Consider the following 17,540-nt stretch of genomic DNA (forward strand, 5'->3'; position numbering starts at 1 on the left):
TTGAAATGCTGTCATTAAATAAATTAGAATAGATAAAGCATCCGCTTTAATGCTTAGAGTAATGTCCCTCAAATAATTAAAACTACTGCACTTAATCACCACAGCACTGATATATAGTAGCGAATGGAGACTCAGAACTAGTGATTGTAGAGTATATAAAAGCTAGTTCCGAGTCGTCTTTCTGTGTGTCAGTGATATAGTGTTTAAGGACCACAACACTTAAATGCCAGCAATTTAATCAGTTGCGTGACGTTACCCTTAAAGTGGACTTGTCCCTCCCTGCATAAAACTGTCTTTAAAGTCTGATGCGTCAAATTGTCTAGATGACTGTGTGTTAAAAACATAATGACCCTTTCTATCCTTTCCCCAAAGCACAAAGCTAAGGACCAGGTTGTTTAATTTTATTAACAAATGAAAATCATACTGAATGTGTCTGTGAGAGGTCATTTGTATAGTGGAACCACTGACGTTATACAACAAATCTCAACCACAGCTATGCTATACGGGCAACCCTTCATACATTAATAAGTCAGGATTAAAATAGAGAGACAATAGACTGTCAAATTGTGTGTGTATATATGTATGTATGTATGTATGTATAAGTTAGTACCTTTATGTATACAGAATTATCATACGTTACAGTACTGTTTAATCCCATAGAAACCTTTTTTAAACCAGTGGTTTTTTTACCCAAAAATGTATAACATTTTTTTTATACCTGTTTTTCCTCTGTGGGAGTACACTATTTTACATTCCACACATAATCATACAAGTCACAGTGTGCTAATACTTTGCAAACATTTTAATAATTAATTTTTGAATTCAAGTACCTCTTTGATTTGTTGTACAGGTACTCCTCACTTAACGACCGAATTCCGTTCCTACGACTAGGTCGTTAAGCGAATTGGTCGCTAAGTGAGTACAGTACTGTTATATGCACCTACATGTATTGTAATCATTTTTATTGATTCTGAATGAAGAAATAGACTAAAGAAAACTGTATTTTGTTAGTTTGCTTTACATTACATAACACTGCATAACAGAAAATAAACATGTGTACAGTAAAGCTCTACAAACAGCAGCAATTATAACAATGAGGACCCAGGGAGAACCTGGTCGTAACTCCGAGTGGTCATTAAATGGGTAGGTTGTTAAGTGAGGAATACCTGTATTGTTTTGCATAGTATACCCTGAGTATGTTTAATATTTGCTAATTATTTTCATGTTTGTCAGCCTTTATTATACATGTTTTTTCTATTTGTAGTTAAATTACCCCAAATATTTAGGTCACATTGAATTAAGTTATATACAGATTCATTATTACTGTAATGTATGTGAAATGTGAGTTTATTTATGTGCTGGTGAATCTCTTCTGGCTGCTGTAAATAGAACACAGAATTTGGCCACTGAATATTTTACTGGACATATAAAATAAAGTGATGGGGTATATATTATGCACAATTCATCCTGGTAGAGATGGTGGTTGGGGTGGTTGGGCCAGGTCGAAGTTGATCATCGTTGCATCATTACGGTCAGGGGCAATTTTAGTCTTTTAGTCTTTCTGCTGCACTAGGCAAAGTATTTCTCCCTATCCCCTCAGTACACCCTTATTGATTACACTAGCAGTGATCCCATGCCAAAATATGTCATATTGAGTATACTACCACCATGTGCCATCAAGTTTACAAACATCCAGGGCCGGCACTACCAGTAGGTGAACTTAGGCAGGTGCCTAGGGTTCCAAAGGTTAGGGGCACATAAAACTTTAATTCCTTAGCAGCACCACCACAGGGAGCTGGCATTGAAAGCTTCTTACATGTGAACCTGCTAGCTGTCAGTCTTGTCAGAGACAAGTGCCACACTTCCACTCCCAGAAGGAGAGGATGTCGCCCCAGCCTGTTTCTGATTGAGGAGTGCTGATTGGGATCGGGGGTGGGCATCCCCAGGGCTTGCGCAGGCTCTGACAGCACCCCACACAACACACATTCTTTTTTTACACAATCAAAAACAACTATTGTATTAACGGGCCAAATTTTCCATGCCGGCTGTCGCCTAGTATTATTTGCTTCCTGCACTTTCATTTTGGTTCTGCTTTTACCAGGCTCCACACTCTTTATACCTCACTGCAGGAGTAAGTGCATTGGAATTGTGTCACACAGAGACCAATCACTGTACATTTACTCCTGCAATCAATGTATGAGATGTCTGGGTTACATAGAAAATGTTGTTTTTGTAAATGATCGCTTATCAAATCTACTGTATAACAAGGCAACATTATTCCTACTACTGTGTACAGGGCCGGACTGGCCATCTGGCACTTCTGGCAAATGCCAGAAGGGCCGATGGCTAGATGGGCCGGTGTAGGGACCTAGCTCATTAATCGCTGGTCCCGACACTCACAGGCTTCCTGGTGGCTGGCTCCTCCCCAGGAACCAGCCACCTTGCTACATGTCACACAGATGATTGCTGCTCAGTCCCCCCCTTATCCTTTGCCTACCTATCTGCTGTCAGTGCTTGAAGTGTGCTGGCACTTCTAGTTCTGCCATGAAGATCTTTTCTTTCCCATGGGGGGATGGGGTCGCGCGGGGAAGGGGCAATTTGCTGCGAGTCGCGCGTGGGGCGGGTTCCGTGATTTGCGCGCGCGGGGGGGGGGGTAATTTGCCACGAGTCGCGCTGGGGGGGCAGTGGGGGGAGATTTTTTACGTGAGGGTGAGGGGGCACGAGTGTGACAGTGACAGTGGGAAGTGGAGCTGGAAGAGGGTGAGAGTACCAGGCGAGAAGGTGGCGTAAGAAGAGGGGTGAGAGTACCAGGCGAGAAGGTGGCGCAAGAAGAGGGGTGAGAGTAACAGGCGAGAAGGTGGCACAGGAAGAGGGGTGAGAGTACCAGGGGAGAAGGTGGCACAGGAAGAGGGGTGAGAGTACCAGGGGAGAAGGTGGCACAGGAAGAGGGGTGAGAGTACCAGGGGAGAAGGTGGCACAGGAAGAGGAGTGAGAGCACCAAGGGAGAAGGTGGCACAAGAAGAGGGGTGAGAGCACCAAGGGAGAAGGTGGCACAGGAAGAGGGGTGAGAGCACCAAGGGAGAAGGTGGCACAGGAAGAGGGGTGAGAGCACCAAGGGAGAAGGTGGCACAGGAAGAGGGGTGAGATTGCCAGGCGAGAAGGTGGTACAGGAAGAGGGGTGAGATTGCCAGGCGAGAAGGTGGCGCAAGAAGAGGGGTGAGAGTACCAGGCGAGAAGGTGGCGCAAGAAGAGGCGTGAGTGCCAGGGGAGAAGGTAGCGCAGGAAGAGGGGTGAGATTACCAGGGGAGAAGGTGGCACAGGAAGAGGGGTGAGATTACCAGGGGAGAAGGTGGCACAGGAAGAGGGGTGAGAGTACCAGGGGAGAAGGTGGGACAGGAAGAGGGGTGAGAGTGCCAGACGAGAAGGTGGCGCAGGAAGAGGGGTGAGAGTGCCAGGTGAGAAGGTGGTGCAAGAAGAGGGGTGAGAGTACCAGGGGAGAAGGTGGCACAGGAAGAGGGGTGAGAGTACCAGACGAGAAGGTGGCGCAAGAAGAGGGGTGAGAGTACCAGACAAGAAGGTGGCGCAAGAAGAGGGGTGAGAGCACCAAGGGAGAAGGTGGCACAGGAAGAGGGGTGAGAGCACCAAGGGAGAAGGTGGCACAGGAAGAGGGGTGAGAGCACCAAGGGAGAAGGTGGCACAGGAAGAGGGGTGAGATTGCCAGGCGAGAAGGTGGTACAGGAAGAGGGGTGAGATTGCCAGGCGAGAAGGTGGCGCAAGAAGAGGGGTGAGAGTACCAGGCGAGAAGGTGGCGCAAGAAGAGGCGTGAGTGCCAGGGGAGAAGGTAGCGCAGGAAGAGGGGTGAGATTACCAGGGGAGAAGGTGGCACAGGAAGAGGGGTGAGATTACCAGGGGAGAAGGTGGCACAGGAAGAGGGGTGAGAGTACCAGGGGAGAAGGTGGGACAGGAAGAGGGGTGAGAGTGCCAGACGAGAAGGTGGCGCAGGAAGAGGGGTGAGAGTGCCAGGTGAGAAGGTGGTGCAAGAAGAGGGGTGAGAGCACCAGGGGAGAAGGTGGCACAGGAAGAGGGGTGAGAGTACCAGACGAGAAGGTGGCGCAAGAAGAGGGGTGAGAGTACCAGACAAGAAGGTGGCGCAAGAAGAGGGGTGAGAGTACCAGGGGAGTATGTGGCACAGGAAGGGGGGTGAGAGTACCGGGCAGAAGGTGGCACAGGAAGAGGGGTGAGAGTGCCAGGGGAGAAGGTGGTGCAGGAAGAGTGGTGAGAGTGCCAAGGGAGTAGGTGGCGCTGTAAGAGGGGTGAAAGTGCCAGGGGAGAAGGTGGCGCAGGAAGAGGGGTGAGAGTGCCACGGGTGAAGGAGGGGCAGGAAGAGGGGTGAGAGTGCCACAGGGGAGATGGAGCAGGAAGAGGGGTGAGAGTGCCAGGGGTGAAGGAGGGGCAGGAAGAGGGGTGAGAGTGCCACGGGGGAGATGGAGCAGGAAGAGAGGTGAGAGTGCCAGGGGAGAAGGTGGCGCAGGAAGAGGGGTGAGAGGGACAGGGGATAAGATGGTGCAGGAGGATGTGTGAGATAGACAGGGTAGACAATGGTGCAGGGGGATAGGTAAAAGAAAGTGTAAAGGGAGAGACATCTTTAGAATGGGAACGTTAGGGATGCAGCCACCATAAAACAAAAGTAGTAATGAAGGATGCAAATGCACAGAGGGGACAAGTTTAAAAAAAAAAATCAAGCCTTCATACTCTATTCACTTATATTTTCCATACTCCCACTACTAAATTTCCACTTCAACCACTGCCCACTGTCCCTGCTCCTAACTGCCTGTGTGAGCTGACAGCTGCGGATCCCTCATCGCCCAACGCGCCCAGTAGGAGAACAGAACACTGGATGCAATAATCAGGTAAGTTCATATATTTTCTCGTGTGCAACATGTTTCTCGTGTGCATTCTTTCTTGAACTAGGGGCACAACTGTGTATGGCATATGTTTAAGAAAGGGTTAGACAAATTTTTAGCGGAAAAGGGTATCCAGGAATACCACTGTTAAATAAAGTGAAGGATAGTAGTGGATATGGGGAAAAAATAGGACTGGAGGGATTTTTCCCGATTGAAACAGATTGGCGGTTACTTAATCTGGATCAATTTCAAATATAAGTGAGGGATCGCAGGAGAATCCAAAATAAGTTGAACTTGATGGACTGGTGTCTTTTTTCCTGTTACTATGTTTTTTGGGGGCACTTCTATGGCATAATATGATTTGTGGACACTACTGTATGGCATATGATTTGGGGGCACTATTATGACATAATGATTTGTGGACACTATTGTGGCATAATATGATTTGGGGGCACTATGGTGGCATAATTTGATTTGGGAGCACTATTGTGGCATAATATGATTTGAGGGCACTACTGAATGGCCTAATATGAATTGAGGGTAATACTATGTGGCATAATATGAACTTATGTCAAAGGCAAGTGTCTCATTGTTGACTATGACGGGGGCCCAAAGAAGTTGCTGTACTGGGACCCAAAATTCCTCTTGTCGGCCCTGCCGGTGAGTCAAGGGGGTAGACATCTCCAGGTAAATAATCTAAATGTTTCCTATCTAAACAAACTGATGGATCACATCCAATTAGCACTCACCCACCTCCTCTATCACCTTTAATTTATATACTGAGCTATTTAAAATGAGTAGAAAAGACGCATATCCAATTACTGTAGTAAAAAACATATTTTCCTCTGACATTTTGCTGTAGATGAAAATACTTTTAATGCGGCCGTGTGGGTTCAAATGATCATTCAATAGTTATGTGTTTTCTGATATATTTGTTAGAGTTTTATTTTGTGCGGAATGATACATGAACATTCTGCCATTACTATTTAATTGAGGGACAAGTCACCTGTTACCTATATGTGTGTAAGTATTCTGTTGTTGCTATTTTGTGGGAGATTTGAAAAAAGCAGAACATTGGTTTCCTACACTGGTGCCTGTATAATTGGTGGTATTGCTGTAGTATGGGGTGTCGTTGTGGTGGCATTGTTGTAGTGTGTTTGGGGCTTAGTATTGCTAATAACTAGGAGAAGGATTGCTGTAATGTGGGGGGTGATGCTGGTTACTGTAATGTGGGGTTGATGCCGGTTGCTGTAATGTGGGGGGTGATGCTGGTTGCTGTAATGTGGGGGGTGATGCCGGTTGCTGTAATGTGGGGGTGATGCTGTAATGTGGGGTTGATGCCGGTTGCTGTAATGTGGGGTTGATGCCGGTTGCTGTAATGTGGGGGGTGATGCTGGTTGCTGGAATGTGGGTGGATATTGATGCTGGTTATTTATTGCTGCAATTTGGGTACTAATAATGTATTGTCATGGTATTTATTGATGTAATATGGGTGCTAACAATGTAATGTTGAGGGTCATTAGGAGAAATAAATACCCCCCACACACACACTCATACTACATCATGTTGTACTGCACCAGCAACATGTCCTGCGCCAGCATCATCGTGCAGCAATATAGTACATGGAGCCCGCAGCAGGTAGGCCTGTGTGCTTTAAATGCCAGGGCTGATTTTTAGTCCCAGTCCGGCCCTGCCTGTGTATAACAATGCACGTATTGTAACCAGTTCATATTATCACAGTATTACATTACTAATGCGTAGAACAACGCTCTGTGTGTACCCTAAGACATGTCTTATTTGCATACAATTTGCATTTTACCATTGAATGCAATATTCAATTATTAATTTAATGAGTAAAGCCCTTTCCAATATAGAAAGGCATTTTTTTATATTTCAATTATATTTCCTTTCATTTTCTTCAAGCATAAATCTTCCTTATGTTTATGAGCCAGCTATTTCAGTTTAATTAAAGTAGCAAAACATTCACTGCCAATTCTCAGCACCACGAAAGGTGGCTGGTAAGACCAGACATTGTTTACATCATCTCAATAAGATTTAAACACTGCATGAAATAAAGAAGTGTGTTTTTTGGTTTTTTTTTTATGTCTTGCTTCCAGGAGACGAACAAATGCACCTAATCAAGCAAATGCTTCAAGAAAATGATATCTTAGCAACTGATGTTGAACTACTTAAAATTCACAATAAGCAAATATTGTCCTTCTTTTGTACATTTGTAGGAAAACGGTACAGTCAGTGTTGCAGTGTTTAACCATGATAAAGAAAAGGATGCAGAAAAACAAAGACAGACTCTCAAGTCAGAGAAAGAAGCTTTGCTTATAGGTAAGTCAAGGAATGTAAGTCAAGCCCAATGTCATATTTATCAAGGTTCTGTCTTGTTACTAAACTTAGTGAGGGAAACATAACTATAAGCGCAATGATAAATAAACATTCTAAAACAATTAGAGGTCTGGACAAAATATAGTATGAATTATGTTGTTGCATGAAATTCTATTCTAGAGAGAGGATAATAGTCTACTATACCAGAGTATCCTTGTTTAGTATGTTTATTTTTGCTCAATGTATTGTTTGGTGTCAGGCCAGTTATTGCTAACCTGGGCACCACATGAACTGGTCTTAGCACAAATATATATAATATTCTGTGTGTGTATAATCACTGCTGGTCTGTGATAATGCAATAACCAGACATGACCACAGAGCGAGCGGAATATGTAATATAATATAATGTAATACAATTTTGTCATATTTTGAATCATTTTATCCAAAAAGTTCTGACAAAGCAAGTAATCAATTGCTTATTTTCAGTAATAATGTTGTGCACACATACATGATCACAGAGGAAGACTGCTGAACATTTTATTAAGGAAAAGGAAACGCTAGTCCTGGAAAAGACTAGGCCATTTTTCCGTGTCACTTTGTGTATTTCAATTATAGTGCTCTAAATTATTGAGACACTCCTTGTCACAATATGTTCCCATATATATGTCATTGTAATTTTTTGGTGCCAAGATCTGTAACTATGGTATTCAGGTCTTTCAGATGAACGGCGGGATTGAGCACTAACCGTGTGGTGCAACCTCGCTATAATTGAAATAGAACAGATTGCTGCATTAATCTAAAAGAGATGTATACAAGATGTAAACAATATAAACCTCACAGTTACTATAATAAAATAATCTTAGGTCGTTTAAAAGTTTAGCACTAGTATTCGTGAGGGGGACAGCATTTCAGTTAAAATTGTCAGTTTGGATCTATTGTAGAAATTATTTTGTAAGTAATATCTCCCTGAAATTTGTAAAACGTTTCCAATTTCAAAACTTTGCAATGCCCTCCATGTCATTAATAAATGCATGCCTACTAAGGGCTGTACATATGTTAAAAACATTAAGGGTATTCAAAAATTTGGGCCTGATTCATTAAGGAACTTAAATGAAGAGGATTCTTATTTCAGTCTCCTGGACAAAACCATGTTACAATGCAAGGGGTGCAAATGAGTGCTCCATTTTGCACATAAGATAAATACTGCCTGTTTTTTCATGTAACACACAAATACTTGATAGCTTATTTGTACACTGACATTTAAAGTTGATATTTGTGTGCTACATGAAAAAACAGTCAGTATTTAAGTTACGTGCAAAATAGAGCACTCATTTGCACCCCTTGCATTGTAACATGGTTTTGTCCAGGAGACTGAAATAAGAATCCTCTTCATTTAGGATCCTTAATGAATCAGGCCCCTTGTGCTTTGTCTTTGCTTTTAACAGAGTATTCAAAGCGTGTTCTTAACGCTTCCCTACAGCATAGTGTACTGTGTTGTATTGTGCAGCAGTGACACTTTTGAATGCTGCAGGCAACATCAAAATTGATGTGAATTGAAAGCTTGCCAACTAGCATGCATGTCCATGTCCGTTCACGATCAGTGTCAAAGCATGCATGCTTAATAAGTTTAACGAATGCACGTTAAAGACTTAAAATGTAACACCCAAGTTTGTTTTGACGTTTTCCTCTTGCTGCTCATGAGACGTCATTTAAGACTTTTCTCATTAAGTGTTGGTTGTTTGTGTGCTAAAATATTATCATCATCCCACTCATATGTCTGTTTCATACTGATGAATATTTTCCTGTTCAGACTTGCTGCTGCTAGCATTCATTTAAATCTTATGGCTGGTTTATTTCTGTGAAAAATCAGCTACAAAATAACTACATCGGGGGACTGTACCTTTTTTACAGCACCATTTAGTGGTAATGGGAATTAAATAGTTTTTTTTTTCACTATGAGCGGTGTAATTATTGGGAAACTTCAAGTCAATGTGTTTCGTGACACATCTATATAAAATATTTTCTCCAGGGAACATCCACACTAAAGAAAGATGATAATTGCCTTATTCCAGTAGCTGCAATTTTGTATTGGCAAATCAAGCATAAAATGGATGGTTAATAAGCTTCTAGCAGACTGAATTAGAAAAACACTATTCTGCATTGTTTTATCTCGGTCACCTGGCTCCACAGTGTGTTACACTTCTGTGAGTTATGTGATTGAGTAGAAACTATTTTTGTTATTTCTGTAAAATAGCCTTCTAGCCATCTAACCCCTTGTCTGTGACTGGAATGTTAGTGATGTGTGCAGCAATATCTGTTCTCAGGCTATTCTGGATTTCTCTTGTAGTTTAAATATAAAATAGGCAACCTATTCCTCGACAGCTGTCATACTACAGGTACCAGTCTCCCAAGGCCATCTGGGGACCTGTTTTGTTTTAAAACAACTGAAAAGTCACAGGTTGTCTTAGTTCATTAATTATTATTATTATTTGTATTGATTTACAACATTCCAACATCTCCCGCAGTGCTGTAATACATACATTATGACATTATGATAATTGCATATTATGTATTAATAATTAATACAAATATTTATGTCTTTCTGCCTTTTAGGTATTATATCAACATTTCTAAATGTCCATCCATTTGGCGCTAACATAGAATATTTGTGGTCTTATCTTCAACAGCTGGACTCAAGGGTAAACATGTTCTCTATTTAATTATGCAATCTGCCTACTTTACTTTATGGAATAGGCCTGCGCATTTCACATTTGTGTGACATTTCCTTCATTCCATGTTCACATGTTCTCTGTGTGGTGAATGGAAGATGTACACATTTGTAACATTTCTGGACCGGACATCTGAAATGTGTGGCACAATTTGTGGAAAATGCTGAAAGCACTGAAAGTATCCTACCCAATGGGGGGACCAGTGGGCAGCAATTAGCCATGGCATTACCCAACTATTCCCCAATCTCCACAACCATGCCCCCTTTTACCCAAGCTAAGGCTCAAAACTGGTAACTGACCCTTTCCGCAGTTTCAGTGCTTGCCCAATGGGTTTTCCTGCAGTTTGTCACTGGCTTATTGTAGCACAAATATATTACTAATAAGGAAGGGAAACGATGCAACACACGTTGTCAATGGTTTGTTAAAATTACAACTAGTGAATATGTGATTATCTAAGTTATTTTCAGACATTTTGTTGTGATCTCTTAAAATGTTTGTGCTTATCAGTTTGCGATGTGTGTGATATCTCTGGAGATCTGTTGTAAGCAGGAAAATTTTTCTGGTTAGTAAAAAAAGGCATATTGTGAGTGTACATGGTCTTTCTGTATCAAAACACATAGGAAGAAAGGGCACTAAGGGTGTAGTAATTCATGTACAATCATTGAAACTATTGTAAGAAAGCAGCATACATTTTTCAAATAAAGATAAATTGATTACATGTGAGCTGAAGTTCCTGCCTGTAGTACATCTATCAAGCATTTGATAGATAAGCTTTATCTTTATTAAAAAAAAAAATGTACGCTGCATTCATTAAAGAAAGGAGCAGCTATTTGCATTTTGGATTTTTTTTATGGTTTATATTTGTTGTAGTTTAAATGTAGGGAATTGTTTATGAGTTTAGTGTATGTAGTTTGTAGCAGGGCAAGGAAACCAAGAGAATGTTTTCTATGTGTCTACCTACCTGCCTATGATTCGGTGATGATTCAGATGCATGTACATGACAAGCAGCATTAAAAATGGCATTATATACTCTGTGCTGTATTAGTAGATACCTTGCTATTAGGACATTGTATTTGCTATTTATGTTATGATGAATTAATTTGCATTCATATGGATGTCACCTGCGTTTCCATGGATGTTCCACTGTTATTTAGCAATTGTTAATAGACATTTAGAATGAGGCGTTACTAATTTAACACGGTGGGAGGCTTCATAAAATGTAATTGCAATGTTAATAGTTTTCAAGTAACATGAAAACCCCATCATAACATATTTGATGACATAAACAGTGTACCTAGCTGTGCAGGGTAAAATAAAAGCGATTCTGAACAGTGTGAATGCAGGAATCAATTTTAAAAATAACTATTTAAGCAAAATGTGTTAAGGTAATTTGGTACAGCTTAGAAACAATACTCTTTTGCCAATAAGTTACAGTAAATGGCGAATGTATGTTTATAGATTTCTCAGACCTGTTCTATATCACCAACACAGCACATTCTCCGGGTCGTCTCATTTGGTGCACAGAGATATCTGTGAAATGAAGCCACGTGTGGCTCTTGGAAAGCTATTCACCAAAAATGTATTATTGGTGAGGTCTTCCAGTTTCCTGCTCTAAAGGGGAAATTCAGTTTAATCTATACCCCTTAGAGTGGCGTTTTCCAGCTGCTTTTCAAACAACAACACTCAACTGGGGGGTATTGATGAAAACTAACCTAAAAGTAGCCATGTAGAAAAGGTGGTGTTGTCAACAGATGTTTGCTTTTATTTTCCAAACTGTACCAGAAAAATGTCCATCTCCTTTTCTACACTGTTACCTATTTTGCTGGTAATTGCGTCACATTATGAGGGACCTTTGTAATATTTGGTGCACAGGTAATTGCAAAAGACAAATGATGTAACCCATAAATGGAACTAATGGCTCTGAGATTGTAAATGACATCCTGGTTGAGGTGATCTAGTATGCTGCATTGCACCAGTAATTGAAATGGCCGACCCTGGCAATAATAAATAATGAGTAGTGTGCAAGCTTCCTGTTCACTCTGGTTGTATATGCCAAGGTAAAGGAGCTATGTCAGTTCCCTCGTTGGGTAATTGTTTGGGTCTAACAATGTTATAGAACTGTTATAGAACCATGGCCTTATCTGTGAGGAGTTTGTATGTTCTCCCCATGTTTGCGTGGGTGTCCTCCAAGTAGGTTAATTGGCTGCTAACAAATTAGCCCTAGTCTGTGTGTCTGTCTGTGTCTGTCTCTGTCTGTGTGTGTTAGGGAATTTAGACTGTAAGCCCCAATGGGTCAAGGACTGATGTGATTGAGATCTCTGTACAGCGCTGAGGAATTAGTGCCGCTATATAAATAAATGATAATAATAATAACTGTAGGGTCTTTTATTTTATGTTTTTTTGTTTTGTTTTTTTTAATAGATTTACATTTATTTTTTATGAGATAAATTTGATAACTACTTAAGTTTGGGTGATTTTCCCCATTTGTGAAACATTCCATTTTGCATTATTGTTGGCCCCTTTATTGTTTTACATTGCTATTTTTTATATCTCCTGTAGATATCAGCAAATGAAATAGAATCTTTACTGATGAGGTTACCTCGAATGTTCAAACAAGAATTCACTGGTGTAGGAGCAACACTGGAAAAGAGGTGGAAATTCTGTGCGTTTGAGGGAATAAAAACGTCTTGACTGCTCATGGTGCTAGAGACATTTAGCTGAAATGCTGTAGCATGGTAGACATATGAAGTATTCCACAGGTAATGGACATTTTGCAAGACCGATGAATTTGAACTTTAGTTACATCCGTGATGTGCTCTTGTGAGTGAAGATGTTATTGTGCATCAGTTCCTACGCTTTTGTTTCAGAAATGCAAATTTTATTTGAATCAAGGTAGCTCTGAAAATGTTCAGTTATCTATTAATGGTACAGAGAAAAGAAGAATTTGATGGACAAGCAACTACTGAAAATTGCTCTATGTATAACCAACCTATTAGAAACAAAGTTCTCCCCCTGAAGATCTGTGATTTTGGTGCAATCTGGGAGATAAGTCGGACAATATCACAATGAGATTTTCATTTTTAGTTTTCTAAGTACCTAGTGATGGTTTAAGCGACCTGAAACTTTTTAGCTATTGCAGAATGCAGTACCCAACAACAGTTGAAATACAGGTGGTCTACCTCTGACCCACAGAGAAGATACTTGAAGTCTACAGTACTGACATATATCCAGTCATATTTAATATTGTAATCCTTTTATGTGTCCTTATACAGTAACATCTTTCTGATTTTGTGAAATATTTCCAAAATAGACTTTCTTTATGCCAGATACTTAGCATAGTAGTTTCAGTTAATTCAATTTCTAAATAAATCTGAATGCTTCATCTTTCTAATTATTTAAAATATGAGATTTTTGTCTTGCTGGGAGAGATTGATTACACAATGTAGACCTGCTCCATAAAAGGGAATCTAAATTATTATTTTTCTAATATAAACCATAGTCCAGAGTATCATATCATATACTGTAAATGTATCTTCCTGATGTAAATATTGGATAAAATATTGTTGTTTTTCTGTATTGGTATGTAATATATTCATATATATGCATCAGAATAAATATTGAATTTCATTGTTAACAAATTTTATATTAAATACTTGAAAAAAAAATAAAAAAACTTTTGCAATAAATATTATTGTACTTACTATATATTTAAAAAATGATCTTTAAACTTACATGCTGTCTTTATTTTAAATAATTTACATTCTGTCTTTATTGTATTTTTTGTTATTTTTACATCTATTTATTTAAACTTAAAGAGAGAGTGCAAGGACCAGGAACTGACAACACTTAGGGCTAGATTTACTAAGCTGCGGGTTTGAAAAAGTGGGGATGTTGCCTATAGCAACCAATCAGATTCTAGCTGTCATTTTGTAGAATGTACTAAATAAATGAAAGCTAGAATCTGATTGATTGCTATAGGCAACATCCCCACTTTTTCAAACCCGCAGCTTAGTAAATCTAGCCTTTAGTCTTCTTATGTTGAAACAATTGCAGGCATGAAACTAGTTAGGTCTCCAGCTGATATTTTTATTGTTAATACTATTTTGCTACCAACGTTATTGAAGATACTATTTCAAAGAAGACTAACACGACTTTCTTTGATCAGAGGGAGTGCGGTTGTTTCCTTTTATATTTCTTTTGGGTGCTGGAGAAACCTCAGCAGCGTCCAGCACCACAAATTTGGGATTAAATAATCAAGTGGAGTTGAGGAATAGTTCACATTTACAGAGGCACAGAAAGAGAGGTATCTTTTACAGACAATTAGTGCTTCTCTATATTTAAACTACTGGAAGAGGGCAAATAAAAATGTCATAATATCTGCTATATAGGGAATTACTTGTTTAGGGATTTTCACACTTTCTAAAGAGATTAATGTGAAAATTTAAATAAATATAACAAAATAGTGCAAAACTGCAGGTTGGAGTTACCAGGTTGAAGGTATTATGAAAGCAGATCTGGATTACCTGCTGGGCAACCTATATAAGAACCTAAGGCCCAGCATATATGAGGGATCTTGGGACTGCAACCTGCTTTAATTCCCCGACCTCTAATCCCCCTGCTGAATAACTGGTATAGTCATAAGAGCACTGCTCAAATAGTCATGTATGTGCACTGGAGAAGGGGGCACCAAGATTGTGAGAAAAATGTTTCCACACATGGTCTAAACATGTCGGATCCCAATGCAGTTGAGCCTGAAATATGGGTGGCCAAATTGTATGAGACCAGCCTTTCAAGATTGATCCTGAAACACATTAATGCTTTTCCTGATGAAACAGACACATGTTCTGTGAAATGTGTTGAAGTTGCATATATACTAAATACATTTCTTCACAACCTTACCAGGAGAATCTTAAGAACTCCATCACCAGGACTGAGAAACAGTGGATTTATAGGTTACAAAACTCTGTTTTACATTAGATGAATGGGACCATACATCTCTCTTATATGTACATGTTTGTACAAGACATACTCATACCCTGTTATTTTTTTTCTAGCACAAGTGTTCCAGTTGGGGATTAATCATTGCAAGATAGTACATCAAGTTATTTTTAGGAGCCTGGATTCATACCTAAAGTATGTGAGTAAAATCACACACTGGTGATCCTCACGGAATTTACCCAGACGAAAGTATTGTTTTCTGGATTGATCACTGTCATTGGGAAAAGAACCTCCTACTCGCTAGGTAAAACCACCAATTTTAGTGCAGTCGTTAGAATGGTTTTAATTTGTTAACAGATTGACTTCTGAAAGTAGTACACACAATTTAACATTTTTATATTTTTGTGTCCTTCTGGAATTCTAAAAACATTGGAATATAATTGGTCTATTTACTGTGGTTGCAACATTCAAAGGCCAATAGTGGTCATTTTATCTGACCTCATTTTCCAACATGCTCAATGTTGATCTTATGGATTTTGATAGGATCATACTGGGCATGTCAATCATATTTAGGCCATATGCAGTGATTCAACTGTCTTGTGTGTTACCTATGTGTAGCCAACATAGTAGGCAATAGGATCTACACAGAATGGCATGCCATGACCAGTTACCATGTGATAAAACTGTGGCCTCATCTGTAGGACTCCACATTGGTATATAACACTGTCACTCACCGGACGGTTAGTGCCTCTGGTCTGCTACGTGGCTCTCTCTCATTCCTGCCGGCGCCTGTCCTAAGCCGCGGCCGTCCGCCATCTTGACTGGATTGCGCATGTGCAGGACTCTTGAACTTAAAACCTTGCTTTTAATCCTATTGGTGAATCAATCACCACTCACTATTTAAGGCACCTGTGTCCTTAGTATCGTTGCCTGTTCTTGGTTCTCATTCCCTTGAGACTCCTAGGTGTTTCCTGTGTTCTGCTCGTGTGATTGGTTTTGCTGTGGACAAGTCCTCTCTGCTCATCCGTGGTAAACTTGCCCGCTACAGACTACCTCTACTCCGCTGCATGCCTACACCTGGACAAGCCTTATCTGCTCTTCTGTGGTAAACGTACCCCCGCTATAGACTGCTTGCCATTCCGCTGCATACCAGCACCTGGACAAGCCTGCTCTGCTCATCAGTGGTAACGTACCCGCCACAGACTATTTGCTATTCAGCTGCTTGCCTGCATTTGGACAAGTCTCCCTTGCTCATCAGTGGTATACTTGCCGCTACAGACTACCCGCTATTCCGCCACCTGCCTGCACCTGGACAAGTCTTCCCATCACTGCAGTGGTACAACTTGCTATCCGCAGACCACTGACGCTCCCGCTACCTACCTGCACCTGGACAAGTCTTCCCATCACCGCAGTGGTACAACTTGCTATCCGCAGACCACTGACGCTCCCGCTACCTACCTGCACCTGGACAAGTCTTCCCATCACAGCAGTGGTACAACTTGCTATCCGCAGACCACTGAGGCTCCCGCTCCTACCTGCACCTGGACAACTCTTCCCATCACAGCAGTGGTACAACTTGCTATCCGCAGACCACTGACGCTCCCGCTCCTACCTGCACCTGGACAACTCTTCCCATCACAGCAGTGGTACAACTTGCTATCCGCAGACCACTGACTCTCCCCGCTACCCACCTGCACTGGCAGGAGTCTTCACTGCACATCAGTTGTTATACCTATCTCCGCATTATGGTTGCAAGTCGCTGACTCTCCTGCTGCATAGCTGCAAGTCGCTGACTCTCCTGCTGCATAGCTGCAAGTCGCTGACTCTCCATTGACATTCCTTATCCTAAGTTGTTGAACTGTTTCAACCATTCACCATACTGCCCAGAGGATTGCTGTGATAAACTCCGCCCCTCTGGTAAGCATAATCACACCTGGTGAATCCTGGGTAGAAACTCCTAGTGCCCATGACAGTAAGAACAGGCCATGACAGACCCAGGATCAGAACCAACAGCTAGGGAGATGCTGCAGCATCTGGTTACTCGGATTGAACAACAAGATGTTCGGCAGCAACAGCTGTTCCAATGTTTTCAGGCCCTAGCTGCCCGAGGAGACCCTGTGTAAAATGTATCAGCTACTGTTGATCCTCCAGTGTCTTCTTCTCCCCCAGTGCCATCCAACTTGTCTACCACTTCTACGCTACACCTGCCTACTCCCGTTAAATATGATGGAGACCCGAAAACTTGTAGGGGTTTTCTCAACCAGTGCTCCATTCATTTTGAACTTCAACCTCACAATTTCCCTACTCATCGCTCTAAAGTTGCCTATCTAATTTCTTTGTTTTCTGGACGGGCTCTGGCGTGGCCTCCCCTCTGTGGGAAAGAAATGACCCTCTATTAGAAGATAGTGCCATATTTATTTCAACTTTCCGAAGAATTTTTGACGAACCTGGTCGTGTTATTTCTGCTGTCTCCAGTATTCTCCGACTACGCCAAGGATCCCGTTCAGTAGGCCAGTACGTAATCCAATTCCGTACACTTGCCTCTGAACTCCAATGGAACAGTGAGGCGCTGATAGCTGCCTTCTGGCAGGGTCTTGCTGACAAAATAAAAGACGCTCTGACCTCACAAGAG

General features: G+C 41.3%; 1 protein-coding gene across 5 annotated transcripts in view; it reads left to right on the plus strand.

Moving 5' to 3' along the window:
* ENOX1 (ecto-NOX disulfide-thiol exchanger 1) overlaps positions 1–13,607 on the plus strand; it is a 398,268-nt gene extending 384,661 nt beyond the window's left edge. For all 5 annotated transcript variants that reach the window (XM_075199754.1, XM_075199753.1, XM_075199757.1 and 2 more), the window contains 3 exons: positions 7,142–7,244; positions 9,855–9,940; positions 12,530–13,607. In XM_075199754.1, coding sequence (XP_075055855.1) covers positions 7,142–7,244; positions 9,855–9,940; positions 12,530–12,661 — 321 coding nt within the window. In that variant the 3' untranslated portion in view covers positions 12,662–13,607. The remainder of the gene's footprint in view (positions 1–7,141; positions 7,245–9,854; positions 9,941–12,529) is intronic.
* Positions 13,608–17,540: the final 3,933 nt, after the last annotated feature.

The sequence above is a fragment of the Mixophyes fleayi genome, chromosome 2 (assembly GCF_038048845.1).
Source record: "Mixophyes fleayi isolate aMixFle1 chromosome 2, aMixFle1.hap1, whole genome shotgun sequence".
Taxonomy (NCBI): Eukaryota; Metazoa; Chordata; class Amphibia; order Anura; family Limnodynastidae; genus Mixophyes; species Mixophyes fleayi.